Source organism: Chiloscyllium punctatum, chromosome 5 (assembly GCF_047496795.1).
Source record: "Chiloscyllium punctatum isolate Juve2018m chromosome 5, sChiPun1.3, whole genome shotgun sequence".
NCBI lineage: Eukaryota > Metazoa > Chordata > Chondrichthyes > Orectolobiformes > Hemiscylliidae > Chiloscyllium > Chiloscyllium punctatum.
The window spans coordinates 140,272,313-140,288,284 of NC_092743.1; the positions used below are offsets into that span (position 1 = coordinate 140,272,313).

A 15,972-nucleotide genomic window follows, 5' to 3' on the forward strand; every position below is an offset into this window, starting at 1 on the left:
ATTATAATAAATAACATTTAAAATACGGTGGGACTTTGTTGTTTGTATCTTCGTTCTAATCGTGATACTTTTAAAGTGTGCTAAAAAAATTGAACTTTGTTGAAAAGTTTGGGTTACAATCTTTCTAACTGTAGTATAATATGTTTTCTTTCTTTTCCGGAATGAATCTATATTATGCTGTAAAAGAATCTCTGCCTCATTTGAATGTATTTCAGTGACTTTCCACCCACATTAATGAAAACAAACAAAAAATTAAACATATCAAGCCAGGTTTCAATCAAATCTGTCTTATCCAGTAGTATCTAGAATTGGTATCTTAACATATTTTTATAACTGTAAAAGAGTAAGCACAGTGACTGCTGGCATTCGAGAGAATAAGAATGGGGAATTGGTGATAGATAATAAGGAAATGTCTGATGAAGTGAATAAATATTTCATTTCATTTCTTCTCCATAGAGGATATGAAAAAAACCATCAGCAATTGCTTTAAGTCAGAAGATGAAAGGGAGAGAGGAACTTGTTGAACTTTGTCCCTAGTGAGCCAACTGATTGAACTGTCAGCTGACAAGTCTCTGGGTTCTGGTGACTCCAATCTAGAGTCGGGAGTGTGATATTGGGGTCGCAGTCGGGTCAGGCAGTGTTGGGGGATTGGCGTTTTGGGCGTGAGCCCTTCATCAAGAGGGGCTTGTGCCTGGTGCGCTGGTTTTCCTTGCTGCTCAAGTGCTGCCTGACCTGCTGTGCTTTTCCAGTGCCACACTCTTGACTCTGATCTTCAGCATCTGCATTCCTCACTTTTCCCTACCAGATTTGTCTAGTCTTTTTAAAAAAAAGTGATTTGGAGATGCTAGTTTTGGACTGGGGTGTACAAAGTTAAAAATCACACGACACCAGGTTATAGTCCAACAGGTTTAATTGGAAACACTAACTCCGAAAGCAAGTGCTTCCAATTAAACCTGTTTGGACTATAACCTGGTGTTGTGTGATTTTTTTTAACTTAAATATGGATAGTAGAGTTGTATAAATATCACTGAGATTTTTCCAAAATATGTCAGATGCTAGAAAACTTCTAAAAGACTTTAAAATTAATTATAAATATGTTCTGAAGAAAACATAACAAAAATGCACTTGAATGTAGATAGGTTGAGTGAATGGGCAAGAAAATTGGCAGATGGAAAAAAGTGAAATAGAAGTTGTTCAATTTTGTGGAAATAATATAAATTTGGACTATTACTTAAATGAACAATGAATGTAGGGTTCCAAGATACAGAGATTTTGTTCTATTACATGAGTTACAAAAATGTTAGCATGCAGGCACAGCAAGTAATCAAGAATGCTATTCTTTATTCTAGCAGAAGGAATTGAAATGCAGGCAAGGACTTAGTTCTATGGTTACATAGGATGTTGGTGAGACTACAGCACGAATACTGTGTGCTGTTTTGGTTTTCTTACTTAAGAAAAGATGTAAATGCATTGCAGATGGTACATACGAAGTATACTGTGTTGATAACTGGGATGAATGATTTGCCTTATGATTAAAGGAAGAACAGACGGAATTTGATTACACTGGAATTAAGTTGATTGTTTGAATCAGAAGACAATTTGGTTTGATACAAGAGCCTGAATGGCTTTAACAAGATGGACAAGGAAAGGATGTTTCCTCTTAAGTGAATCAGGAACTGGAGGGACACTGCTTCGAAGTTAGGAATTTTCCTTTTGGGACAGAAATGAGAACATTATTCTCACGGATGGCTGTGCAATTTTTGAACACTCTAGCTTCAGGAGATAGGGATCATTGAATTTTTAAGTTTTTTTACAACTTTTATTGTCAATGCCTGTACCAGAGAGCAGACCCTGTTTGGGATGCTGAATGGTATACTTCTGCTCTGACTTTGCATGTTCAAAAAAGGACTGAACTCAGGGAGAAACTGACTCCTGAGCAATTGAGAATCAGAGAGAAAACTGTTTGCTGGTTGAAGTAATCACTAGCATTAAAGAAGATGGAGTGCAGGTTCACTGTTCCATGAATGTGCGGTCCCAGAGATTTAGGATAGTGAAAAAAGTGTTTGATGTGCTTTCCTTTATTGGTCAGAGCATTGAATATAGCAGTTAGGAAGCCCTATTGCGGCTGCAAAAGTCAGTGGTTTGGCCACTTTGGAGTATTCTTTGCAGTTCTGCTTTTCCTTCTATTAGAAGGATGTTGTGAAACTTGACAGGGCTCGGAAAAGATTTACAGGGATGTTGCCAGGGTTGAAGCAAGGGAGAGTCTGAATAGTCTGGGGCTGTTTTCTCTGGAGCATCGGAAGCTGGAGTGACCTTTTAATCGAGGTTTATAAAATCTTGAGGGGCAGGTCTTTTCCCTGGGTTGGGGGAGTCCAGGGAGTCCAGAACTAGAAGGCACAGGTTTAGGGTGAGGGGGGAAAAAATTAAATGGGACCAAAGGAGCAACTTGTTCATGCAGAGAGTGGTGCAGGTATGGAATCAGCTGCCAGAGGAAGTGGTGTAGGCTGGTATAATTACAATATTTTAAAAGGCACCTGGATCGGTTTGTGATTGGGAGAGTTTAGAGGGATATGGGCTAAGTGCTGGCAAATGGGACTAGATTAGTTTAGGATATCTAGTCGGCATGGATGAGTTGGACCGCAAGATCTGTTTCCGTGGTGTACAACTCTGACTTTATCAACTTTGCTCCATGTTCAACCGTTGACCAACCATAATATTTAACTAGCTTTATACTTGTGGCAATTTATATTCAAGATTCCTAACTTGAAACTAACTATGGGGATGCTGCAAGTAATCTCAGAGTATGTCTCACTGACTAGTTTTAGCCTTAAATTTAAATTAATTTATCCAGAATTTTATATTTTGTAGTTATGTGTAAGGCTATTTGCAGCAATATAAAGGAAAATTGAGGAACTTCAGTATATTAATGCACTATTTATTTTAATAGTGTCCAAACAATATATTTGAGACTATAGTCTCTCAGCTGAACTGCAGTAAATACCAAGTTCAATTGGAGATATTATCTTATTTGTATATGTTCATGTGGTCTGCACATGTTTTGAATTTGGAGGAAACTAGACTGCTGTGTGCTGAGAATTCTATCTAACTGCTTGTATTATTTCCACTTACTGGTACAATCTAAGAGGTTGAGGATTGGGGTCATTAGGCTAAGTGCTTGTAAAGCACAATTGTTCCAGCTCAGGGAGCAAACTTACATCCAGCACTATTGGTCAGTGAATTCTAGGATGGTGACATTTCCATTAATTTGAATGCAGCTGATGTAGCATTGTTGTACCGTTGAAGCATCGGCTTAAACAAATCTTGGGAATTATGATGTAGCAGACTTTCATTATATCATGCAACTCCTGGTTATTGCTCTGGAAAACCAATACAGCTTGTGACTTGGAATTACTGAGACCTACAAATCCTGCACAAGGCTTCTGTGACAGCTTCAGTTGACAAGTGCATCTTTGTCTTTTTTTTCATTTCTCCTGAAGATTGATAAGAAACAGAAAACGAACCTTCCAGTAACTGCTTGGTGACCAGAGAATACAAGGACTTAAAGTCTTTTCAAATAACAGCAAAGTATCATGAATATGGGAAATCAAAAATCTGAAACAAACACAAAATGCTTGAGAAACTCAACAGGTCTGGTAGCATCTGTGGAGAGAGAAACAGTTAACATTTTGAAATTGGAATGATTCTTAAGAGTCATACAACATGGAATCAATGGAATCAACCTTTGGTTCAATCGTCCATACAGACCAGATATCCTGAACTAATCTAGTCCCATTTGCTAGCATTTGGCCCATATCCCTCTAGACTCTTCTAATCCATGTAACCATCCAAAAGCCTTTTAAATGTTGTAATTGTACTTGCCACTGTCAACTCATTCCATACATGCAGCATCCTCTGTGGAAAAAGTTGACTTTCAGGTCCCCTTTAAGATCTTTTCCCTCTCACCTAAACCTATGCCCTCTAGTTTTGCATTCTCCTACCATGGGAAAAAGTTCTTGTTTGTTCCACCCTATCCGTGCTCCTCATGATTCTATCAACCTCCATAAGGTCGCTCCTTTGCTTCTGACTGAAACTCTTCCGGAGAAGAATTGTACCAGACTCGAAGCACAAGCTCTGATGATCTCTCCAACAAAGCTGCCAAATCTGCTGAGTTTCTCCAGCATTCTGTGTTTATCTCCAAGTCTTTGATCTGATTGCAGTAGGCCTATTAAGGTGCAAGGAAGCCACCCAATCAGAATGAATGATTACAACTGGAACAATAATTTCATGGGGCTTCATTTGACTCTGAAGATATGAACTCTGGTTCTAACTGTGTTAGTTGTTTTGACATAGTGTCCCTCAAATGCCAGATGGAAGTGTTTCTCAAACAGCAATGCTACCAGCCTTCACATACCTCTTTATTATATCAGATGTTGCTGGACTATAGACTCCAAACTATTTGAGCTGTTGGCAGTATTTCTAATTCCTACTCCTGAGTAATGTCAGTGGGAAAATACTCATTATTTTCTCCTGTGGAGATTGTTGACTATGTCAGATGGGCTTTGACCCAATTTGTTACTCCCTTAGGTTACTTGCAAAAGCATATTCTCTTTGGGAATTATTGACAGACACCATGTTTGTTTTATAAATTTACTACAATGTATCCCTTTTTAAAAAAAAAGTAATCCTGCTTATGACTAACTTTCCCCAAATTTCTAGGTAAAATGTATTTTTACTGCATTGAGTCTGTACCACAAAACTGACTCGATATATTGGAAGCGTATAGAGGATCGGTGGTTAATTTTTACCATTTTAGTTTCTTAGGCATCTCAGGAATGAGTGAGATCTGTTTTAATGAGTGGTTAATTTGTTTGAAATAATGGAAACCGCAACAAAATTGATTTTTACTTCAAATTGCAAAGACTGTTAGTTTGTCTTCATTAGCATCCTTCACAACTTAAAAACCGTATACACATCAGCTGTTTTCTGAAGCCTGCCTCATCAAAGTCCTTTCAGCTTAATTTGCTTGTGACCCCAACACTCCACTGTCATGATGCTTGTGCTGTGTTCCTTGTCCTAGATGCAGCAATTCATGCCTGATGTCTCTCTAAAAGCAGATTCTACCTCTAAATTATCCTGTGAAGTATAGCAATCGAATGTGTTCCTCACTTTTTTTTCCTCACTCTTCCATTAGTGAGTCCAGTTGCAATTCTTGGGTATCTGAAAAACAGCCGGTTGCAATGAGCGATGTAGGCTTACACAATTTGCACTTGTAAATCAAGAGATTATCGGAAGAGAGAAAGAGAGTTGGACACAAAGTTACTGTCAACTTTAATAATTTCAGCCTCACTATGCCAGTTTTGTAAGGCTTTGATCTGACACCTGTATTGGTCTACATGCAAGGATGGATATACTTCTAAGGTAATTCTGTAAGATTTTTGGGTTCAATTTAACTCCAGTTGTAAGACCATCTAATATCCTTGGTCCAGCTATTTTCAGCTGCTTCATCACTAACTCTTACTCCGTTATAGGGTTAGAAGCGGGAATGTTAACTGATGACTAAACAATGTTCAGCACAATTTGTGACTTCTCAGAAACTGAAGCAGTCCATGTGCAAAAGCAGCAGGACCTGGACAACGTTTGGGCTGGCAAGTGGCATGTAACATTCATACCACATAAATGTCAGGCAATGATAATCTCCAACAAGAGCGAATCTAAACTGTTGCCTTTTGAAGTTCAATGATATAAAAGTCTCTGAATCCCCCACTTTATACATCCTGGGGTTACTAGATATATAATGAGCCATATAATTGCTGTGGCTACAGGAGCAGGTCAGAAGCTTGGAATCTTGCAGCAAGTAACTCATCACCTGACTCCCCATGGCTTGTTTAATATCTAAAAGGCAAAAGTCAGAATTCTGATGCACTGCAGATCAGTGCAGCTTTCACAACATGCAAGAATGATAACACGTTGAGGACAAACCTGCTTGCTTGATTGGCACCACATCTAAAAACGTCCACTCCCCGCACCACTGACTCAGTAGCAGCAATGTAGAAATATAGCAAGGGCATCTTAGCACCTTGCAAACCCACGACCGCTACCACCTAGAAGAATAAGGGACAGCAGATACGTGGGAACACCACTAGCTGCAAGTTCCACTCACCATTTTGACTTGAAATATGTTCCTTGGTGAAAACTTAGTCACTAATGGAATTGAGAGCTTACCTATAGCAATGGCAGTGGTTTGCGAAGGCAACTCACCACTTTCAAGAGCTATCAAGACAAATAGTGATCTGAATAAACATTGGCCTGACCATTGATGCCCACACCCTGAGTGAATATTTTAATGAAAAAGTAGGAACGGAAGTTGGCAGTTTGGTTCATGGAGTCTGCTCAGCCCTTCAGAAAAACTATGGCTGATCTTCACTTTATGCCTTTTCCTCATAACCCCAATGTCCTCACTGGTTAAAACTCTGCTGCAGCCTTGAACGATACAGCCTTTGCAGTTCTCTGTTAAAGAATTCCATGGATTTACTATCCTCAGAGAAGGAATCCCTCTTCATCTCTGTCTTAGTTTGGCAATCCCTTACTTTGAGACTGTTGTCTACTGAGACACACTCACAAAGGAAACTACCTATCTGTATCTACCTGCCTCGAAGAATTGTATGTTTCATTAGGGTGTCCTGTCATTCATCTGAACTCCAATGAGTACAAGCTCAACTTATTCAACCTCTCCTCATAAGAAAATCCCACCATATCTGGAATCAACCTGGTGAACTTTACCTAGACTGTCTCTAATGTCAGTACACCCACCTCTTTAGATAAGGGGGTCAAAACTGTTTTCAGTATTCTAGATGTGGTCTGACTCGTGCCTTATAAAGTTTTAGTGAGACCTCCCTATATTTATACTCCATTCCCTTTGATATAAGGCCAACCTTCCATGTTATTGGAGACATGGCTATAAGGAAATTAGTGCTGGGAAATAAATAATCACCAATGTGCGATATTAGAAAAAGATAGGCAGAAAAGGAAATGTGGAGTGCTAGAAAAGCACAGCAGTTCAAGCAGCATCCGTGGAGCAGGAGAATTGCCGCTTTAAGCAAGAGCCCTTCAGGATGAAGTCTGTTGCCCGAAACGTCGATTCTCTTGCTCCTCGGATGATGCTTGACCTGCTGTGCTTTTCCAGCATCCCACTCTCAACTCTGATATCCAGCATCTGCAGTCCTCACTTTCTTCTATAAAAGGAAAGGTGGTTAGGTGGTTTTTAAAATTTCATGATGAATTAACTGAAATAGCAAGAAATGATCTAAGATCAAATGATGGAGAATGCACGTGGATGGAGGTAAGAAACAACAAGGGGAAGACGACCCTGATGGAAGTAACCTTTAATGCCACCCAACAGTAGTGATCCATAAGGTAGAGAATAAATCAGGAGATAATGTTTCGATATATGCTGTTAGTGCATTTATTTTGTTCCCAATATCATGTACATTTAAGAGCCATTAATTTTGGCTCCCCTTCCCCACTGAAACCTTGTCTTTGACAAAAGTTGATTGTAGGTAGAGATTGAATTTGAGAGAACCAGTCTGAGTTTGCCCAGGTGCAAATGTTTATACAGTTTCAGAAATAAGTAATTCTTAAAAGCAATGGTTTTAGCCCTTCTAACTAGAGATTCCATTTCAGGATATTAGATGATAGAGCACAGAAGTCTTATTGTTTTCTGTTGACTGAAATTCTCCTCCTGTCATTGGACTTCCTTGTTGTGCATCAAGCCACAAAATCCCTTACCAAGCCCTATTTCTGTGCATGATCAGAGACATCCTGAATTCTAATTGGATTTTCTCCCCCTTTTGATGCTTTATGTTTGACCATGAATAGCATGATCAATGAATGGTCAATCTTGGATTGGTTGGATGCTGTCTTCCTAATTGTTCTCTTAATGATGTGGAGATGTTGGTGTTGGACTGGGGTGGACAAAAGTTTAAAAACTTCTCAACATCAGGTAAGAGTCCAACAGGTTTGATTGGACAGCAATCTAGGTTTATTCAGTGTATCATTTCAGTTGCATGACACAGATCTTTTGCTATAAATTCTGTGTCTCATGATCCTGCCCACAGCTACCTGATGAAGGAGCAGTGCTGTGAAAGATAGTACAGGGTGACCCCCCCCCCAATCAACAGAATCATTTTCCGGGGTTTCATTTACCTGCAGTTTACTGCGGCCTGAACATAATATGGGGAACATTCCGGGACCAGTAACCAGGAGGCTGCCGGGAAGGTACGTTTCCCATTTAAATGAATTGGTTTGCTCCTATCCAAAGTTTTGGGCTTCCATGGTAAGTCTTGGAACGTATCCTCTGTGGGTACGGGGTGAGGGGGACTGCGGTACTTCCAAATTAACCTGTTGGACTGTAATCTGGTACTGTGATTTTAGACTTTGTTCTCTTAATGGATAGCCTTACTAGTATCACTTCTCAGGATCGCCCAATTCATTCTTTTGTTATGCCTGTCACTTTAAGATCATTTCTTTTTTAACAGTTTATCACTTCATTTACCAGCTCCATAGATCTTTACCAAAATAAGGTGGCTACAATGATGTTTGTTTAGAGTATGCAATGTCACCTCCAAGTGATTTACGATCATTTCTCATGTCCCAAATGATACATCTTAAAAGATCAACACTTCAGCAAGTGTGCTGAAGTGGAGTGGTGGCAGAAGATTAGCCATCAATGTAGTATAGGCTTGAGGCTTATTCTACAATGGCTCCAATTGTCTTATTTTCTTGTTGGCCTATGTAGAAACATGAGTACTCCTTTTATATAAAAGGGCAATTTTGGAAATTTCAGGGGTTACATTTTTTTGACATTTGCTATTATACTACCTACTTTTTTTTTATTTTCTTATAGACCTTCACAAACTCTTCTAACCTTTGGATTCCTTCATCTGGGTGGGAAGAACGATTTCTTGAGGTACTATTGTTTTGTGTGTGTTTGAAAAAATTCAACAGGAAATACATGTTTAAATAAATCATGTCTTTTAGAAAATCTTAACTTTTTCTGTCTTAAACTCCCATTTACATGTATGATGAAAATGACCACCACAAACTTGGCTTACTGTAATTACATTTCATCAGTAGAGATGTTAGGTTTATTTGGGTAATTTCCATTTATATGGACTGCAGATTTTATAATTGACATAAATGTAGGGATAAAATGTACTTCTGTAAAATGAATGCTTAATTCCATCTTCGTACGCCAATTCAAGTGTCATCTTTTGTCCCACCCTGCTTTTATCAGAAGTTCAAATATGATCAACTAGAAAAAAATTGAAAACTTTGTATCTTCATGTTTTCATATGGTTATGTCTGATGTTGATGTTGAGAAGTTATAACCTTGTATGTACCTTCCAATCTTCTAAATGGTACGTTTGCTGTTGTTTATTTCATTTTTTTTGCCTTTCCCTATATCAGGTATTTGTTTTATCTTTTATTTCCATTTCCCAGATGTCCCTCTGGCTCCCATGTTCATTCACTGGACTACTTACTTGGCCTTTTTCCTGACATCAGGAGAGTACCACTGCCACTTGTCCTTTTGAAAGTGTTTCAATTGACTCTTCTTTACTAACAACATGGATCTTGGCCAATTGACCGTCAGCTGTCATCTATCAATATGGCTATTCATCATTTGATGCCTGAGTTCCTGATTTGTTGCAATGTCACATAGTCCTCATGCGCTATCATTTCCTGGCTTTAGTATCTTCACAAATTTTCCAGTGCTGAAGTGGAGTAGGGGTAGATGTAATATCTAAAAATGATTGCAGTAACTGGATTGCACATAGTAAGACTGCAAAAATAATTATTTCTTCCCCTGCATATCTAAACCAGGGGGCAACAGATTGTTCAGTACTGCTGTCTTTGTGTTAGTTCTGATCAGAATGTTGTCAGGGTCCATTCCCTTTGCAGTGTCCAGTGCCTCCATGCTTGATATCATGCAGAATGAACTGAATTAGCTGAAGACTGGAATCTGAGATGCTGGGAGCATCTGGAGGAGGCAAAGATAAGTCGTTCACTCAGCACTTCTGGAATGAAGATTGTTGCAAATGCTTCAACCTTTTGCACTGAGATGCTGGGCTCTTCCATCACCTACTACTGTGTCATTGCCTCCCCATTTCAAGTTCAGATCAGATAACCTGTTACAGATTGAAGATTGACTGCGATTTCTAGTCTGGAGCACTCAGCCACTCACTAGATTCATTTGAGCCATTAGTAATTATTATTTGGAAATTCTTAAATGCGTAAATTGGTTCGAGGATATTTCAGTTTCTATTTCTTTGTTTGACATCATAATGTGTTTTAAAGCAATTATTTTCACTTTTTTGAAAAGATGACTAACTTCCATTTTCATAAGTGGTCTTACCCTTCCTCATCAAGTTTGTCTTTTATTTGATTTATCCATACATTATTCAAACCAAATTATACAGTTATTCCAGGGTTTTGTCTCCATAAATCTTGCTGGAAGATCATTTCATGTGTGATCATTTGATCTGGAAAATCTCCTGATGTCACTTGTAACTTACCTTTTTGACCAGGTTGAGCATGTCAGCTTGTGGAATTATAGTTCACAATGATTTTATGCATCTATCTTTTTCTGCACTGTTGTATAGTCTTCTATATACCTATCATTTTTGGCTTGGTTGTCTTTTTGAAGGCTTAAGAACTGAGATTTTGCCTGTCTTCTGTTCTGGTACCTGAGATTCTAAAACAAGTCACAACTTGACAACCACCTTGGAGAGTACCAATCAATCTTGGTTTTATCTCCCATATTAACCTTATCTTTAAATCATTCCCCCCCAGCCTCTGTCTTGGGTTGACTTAGTTTCTTTCAAACTGCTATTGAATTACAGTCCAAATCGAACACCTGAGTATCTGCCCTCTCCGCTGTACGCATTACACCAGGTGAAGTCTCACTAGTGTCTCAATTTAGTTCAGCATATCCTCCTTGCCTTTGTACTTTGTATCCCTACTAATGAAGTCTGGAATTGTGGATGATGTATTAAGAGCTCTCTACCTGTCCTTCCACCATTAATGACTTGTACGCTTACAAACAGAGGTCTCTCTGCTCCTGCATACCTATTAGTATAAAGTAAAGGATGATGTTCTGTCTTTCCATGTTGTTTGTTCACATTTCACTTCTCTTTGTTGAACTTCATCTGTCTCCTATCTGCCACTTCAGTTGCTTGTCTATGTTCTTTTAGAGTTCTATACTGTCCTTACAGTTTAGTGTTCCCACATTTTCTGTTATACTAACCCCTAGGAAACCCCTTTCCCTTTGTCCATTTTGTATCATTGTTGCTATTGACCATTTTATTGTATGAGCTATAGCTTTTCTGGCAGGTCTATTCGGTGCTATCGTATGTGGCATTAAATGCTTCTCTCGGTCTGTGTGCAAAACATTGTCTTATTAACTCTCTCCATTCTTTTGAAAAAATACTCTTAATGAGTAATGATTTTTGGTGAACAATCCATGAATTTAACCCACATCTATCCAGATGACTGTTAAGTATATTCTGATTAATTGTTTCCAACAGCTTCCCACCACTGAAGTTAACTAATCTGTAATTGCTGGGCTTATCTTTGGATTTTAAAACAGTCATGTTTATAATTCTTCGGTCCTTTGACATTACCGCTAACTGTAAGGAAGAATGGAAAATCATTGCAGTGCCTTTGCAATTTGCACTCCCACTTCTTTAATATCTGTAGATGTAACTCATCCAGTCCCAGTGCCTTATTCAGCTTTAAATATTGACAGCTTATTCAGTGTTACCTCCTTATCAGTTTTAAACTTCTGAGTTTCTGGTCTGTTACCATGCATTAGGCAGGATCTGACTGGCTGGTAAAGAAGGTGCAACCTCTGCCAAACCTCTTGTATCTGGGTATATGCTCTTTTTGGTCTTCAATCAACTGTACTCCTTTTACCACCCTTTTTACTATTTACGAGGCTGTAAAAGACTTTGGGGTTTCACTTTATATTAGCTAACCCCTGTTGACATATAATCTACTTGGTTCATGTCATTCCTAAGAACCAGGTCTATTAATGTATCCTTTCTTATTGGACCAGACACATACTCCTGTGATAAATTTCCTGAACACAATATGAAAACACTTGCCCCTGTCTGCTCTTAACACTGCCACTATATTTGGGGAATTAAAAGTCCCCAGTAAAACTGGTGTATGATGTTTGCACCTCTCTAACTTCCTTGCAGGTTTATTCTTCCACATCGTTTCTATTAGAAGATGTTCTACGGACTATGTTAAATGATGTAAATGTGTCGTTTTTGCCCTTTTGCTTTAGGCAAATTGATGTTGTCCTTAAATTTTCTGGAAAGGCCTCCTCCTCCAGTGCTGCAGTGTTCTCTCAACAATATTGCCACTCCCACATTCTTCCTTTTTGTGAACTGGAATATTTAACACTGAGTCCTGCCCTTTCTTGGTCCAAGTCTCTCTTGTCCTAGGAATGTCATAATTTCATATACATGCAGTGTAACCCTGATTTTGGACTTCATTAATTTCTCCTTTACTGTGCCTTTTTCTTTATTATTAACTCATGGGACATGGGTGTTGCTGGCTGGCCAGTATTTATTGCTTGTCCATAGTTGGCCTTGAGAAGACAATTGTCAACTGCTGGAGTCCACATGCTGTAGGTTGACTCACAGCATTACTACCATGCTGTTCTCTATTCTGCTATCTGCTCCTCCCAGCATTTTGGGCACCCTGGAGTTACTGTTAATATTGTTGCCTGATTCCCAGACCACTGTCCAGTTTGTTTAACAGCTACCGCCCCCCCTCCACCACACTAGCACCCACAAGGAGCTAACCCCAACCTGTCTGATGTACAGGTGTAATCTCCACTGGAACCAGTCCTAAAGTACCATGATTCTAAAGCCTTCTCTCCTGAATCATAATTCCAATCACTCATCCATCTGTCCTGCCTTCCTATTCTGTACTCATGCTACTGTGGGGTTTTTCCAGAGATTACTATCTTTGAAGTTGTCCTTGTTACTTTTCCACCTAGCTCCCTAATTCTGATTGCAAGACCCCATTCCCCATCATATTTATGTTGTTAGTACCAATGTGAATCATGACTTTGACCTTCCCCCTCCCTCAGAAGAATGCCCTGCAGCTGCTCTGTCACGTACTTGACCCTAGAACCATGTATAGTATACCATCCTGAAGGCACGCCAATGGCCATTGAAATGTCTGCTGTCTTGCAAACTAAAGAACCTCTCCCTTAAACTACACTTTTTTCCCTTCTGTATGGATGGGTCACCCATGATGCCACTGCCTCGGTCTTTGCTGCTCTCCTCCAAGGACCTCACCAACATTCAGAAGGAAGTGATTAGTAGTGGGACTGTGCACGTACCTGTCTGTTTATCTTGGTCAATCTAATGGACTACATTCTCTACCTGCTTGGCCTCAACCTGCAGAATGACAACTTCTCTGAAATTGCTTTCCTTGTAATTCTCTGCCTTATGGATATACACCCCACTGTGACTTCTGCTGCCATTTAAACATTAAAATCCAGAGTTCAAGCTTGTGCAGCTCGTGACACTTCTACACATGGGTTCATCAAGGTCAATGAAGTGTTCCAAATGCCACCTAATGGGTATTTACTCAGTGACCTCTTGTTCCTCCCCTCAAATATTTTCTTCCACTATTTAGGCCCCACATTCTTTCCATTTAATAATCTTTCATTTTGATTCTCCACAAAATCTCCATATTCAATCAAGTGTCTATTCACCCTTTCCTAACGTTTGTTCTTCATCTCTCCAATGAGCCTTGGTATATGCAAACATATTTGAAATGGTATATAAATGTAAATTATCGTTGACTTTTCTTTGAACTGTGTTCAGGAATTAAATATCTCTTCGTTTCGTAAGTAGACTGCACAATGGGCAGTTTGACTATTACTGCATGCTTTTATTTATATTATGACAACTTGACTACATAGTTGAGCGTTCTGCTTTCTTTGGTTATTGCTACAATTCCTACATCGGTTTTCAGCTTGTTATTTTGACATCTTCCGGATTGCTTATTGTACTCAATTTTTTTCTTATGATCAATCCTTTACGCTTGGCACATTAAATTTTATTTGCCATTGTTTCTGACATATTTCTAGAGCTTCCACGTTAGATTTGATCTGTATTGGTTTTCATAAATCAAATTGTTGAATCTCCATTAGAAATTATAGGAATTCCAACACCAAATGCTAACAGACCCTATTCAGCTCTCCTCTTCCCTTGGCATAAGTCATTTAAAATGTATCCAATGCAGGTACCAATGACTTTAGGCCACATTTCTGCAGTTTGTGTAGGACTTTAACATGCTTTACTGAAGTTGAGCAGCAATAGATTATGCTATTTTCTACAATCTTCTTATGATGTTAGATTTTTAAAGTAGTTATTTCTTGAACAAATGCAAGAGCCCATGCATTATTTATAATTTGCACAATTCATAGTCTGGCAGATTACATTTATTTCATAAAACCTAAAAATGCTGGAGACACTAAGCTTGTCTAGCTTACTAGAGTGGTGAGTTCTTTGCAACCTCATGCTGACATCAAAACATTAACTCCGTTTCTGGCTTTTAGATACTACCAGACCTGCTGAGTTTCTCCAGCACTTTCTGCTTCTATTTCTGATTAAGATTTGGAGATGCCGGTGTTGGACTGGGCTATACAAGGTTACAAATCCCACAACACCAGGTTATAGTCCAACAGGTTTACTTGGAAGCACTAGCTTTTGGAGCGCTTGTGCTTCCAATTAAACCTGTTGGACTATAACCTGGTTTTGTGATTTTTAAATTTCTGATTAAGGTTTTGCAGTATTTAGCTTTTTATTTTTGCTTGCTGAATGCATTGTCATCTTCAACTTCATAATTCCCTAATTTCTATCTAATTTGTGTGACTTAATAAAACTTTAAAGTACTAATTTTATCTGCGATATTTATGGGATGGTAATGGTATAGTGGAAATAAAGCTGTATAAGCAATCTGCAAGTCAGTGCCCTCTCTATGAGGACATGGTTTCAAATTCCACCTGGCAAATATTTAAATCTGAATTCAGAAAGAAATCTGGTAAATACAGCTGGCATAATGGTCACAATGTAATCACTGTCGAATGCCGTAAAAACCCATCTGTTCACTAATGTCCTTTCATGGAAGAAAATCTGCCAACCTTACCTAGTTTAGTCTACAAGTGACTCCAGACCCACAACAGTGTGGTTAACTTTTGACTGCCCATTGAGCAATTAGGGATTGACACTAAATACTGTTTCAGCCAGTCATACCCACATCCCATGAATGAATATAAAAACAATCAGGCATTAGATCATTTTACCCAGCAGAGATTAGTGTGTATTGCTTTTTTCTATGGTTGTTTCAAAAATGCTTGGAACGGATGCGTTTTGAGATAGGCTTTTTTTGATTCTCTGGGTGATGGACATTGCTGCCAAGGCAATCATTGTTGCCCATTCATAATTGCCCTTGAGAAGGTGACAGTGACCCTCTACAGCCTGCCTCTGCAGGTTATCCTCAGTGCTGTTAGTGAAGAAATTCCAGGATTTTGATCCAGCGACTGTGTTTCTTAAAAAAAAATCATGCTGATATAATTACAAGTTAGTACGATGTATAGCCTGGGAATTATGCAGTGCAGTTGCTGTCATAGTTCCCTTGATCACTGTTGAAACACTGTCAAAAGAAGTCTTGGTCATTAGATCTTGTAGGTAATGTATAGTCATGCCTCTATACATCAGTAATCATAAAATCCCATGGAAAGAGGCCACCTGCACTGACCCGCCAAACAGTATCCCACCCTATCTGCATAACACCATATATATTATGGTCAATCCTCCTAATGTGGACATCTTTGAATGTTGGGAAACCAGAGCACATGAAGGAAATCCATGCAGATACAAGGATAAT

General features: G+C 38.9%; 1 protein-coding gene across 4 annotated transcripts in view; it reads left to right on the forward strand.

Moving 5' to 3' along the window:
• The window catches only part of pde7a (phosphodiesterase 7A), a 150,465-nt gene that overhangs the window by 20,608 nt on the left and 113,885 nt on the right, over positions 1–15,972 (forward strand). For 2 of the 4 annotated variants that reach the window (XM_072571523.1, XM_072571526.1), the window contains one exon: positions 8,903–8,965. The exons of the other annotated variants lie outside the window; for them this stretch is intronic. In XM_072571523.1, the coding sequence (XP_072427624.1) occupies positions 8,903–8,965 (63 nt within the window). Of the gene's footprint in view, positions 1–8,902; positions 8,966–15,972 lie in introns of those variants that run through there. 4 annotated transcript variants of the gene reach the window in all.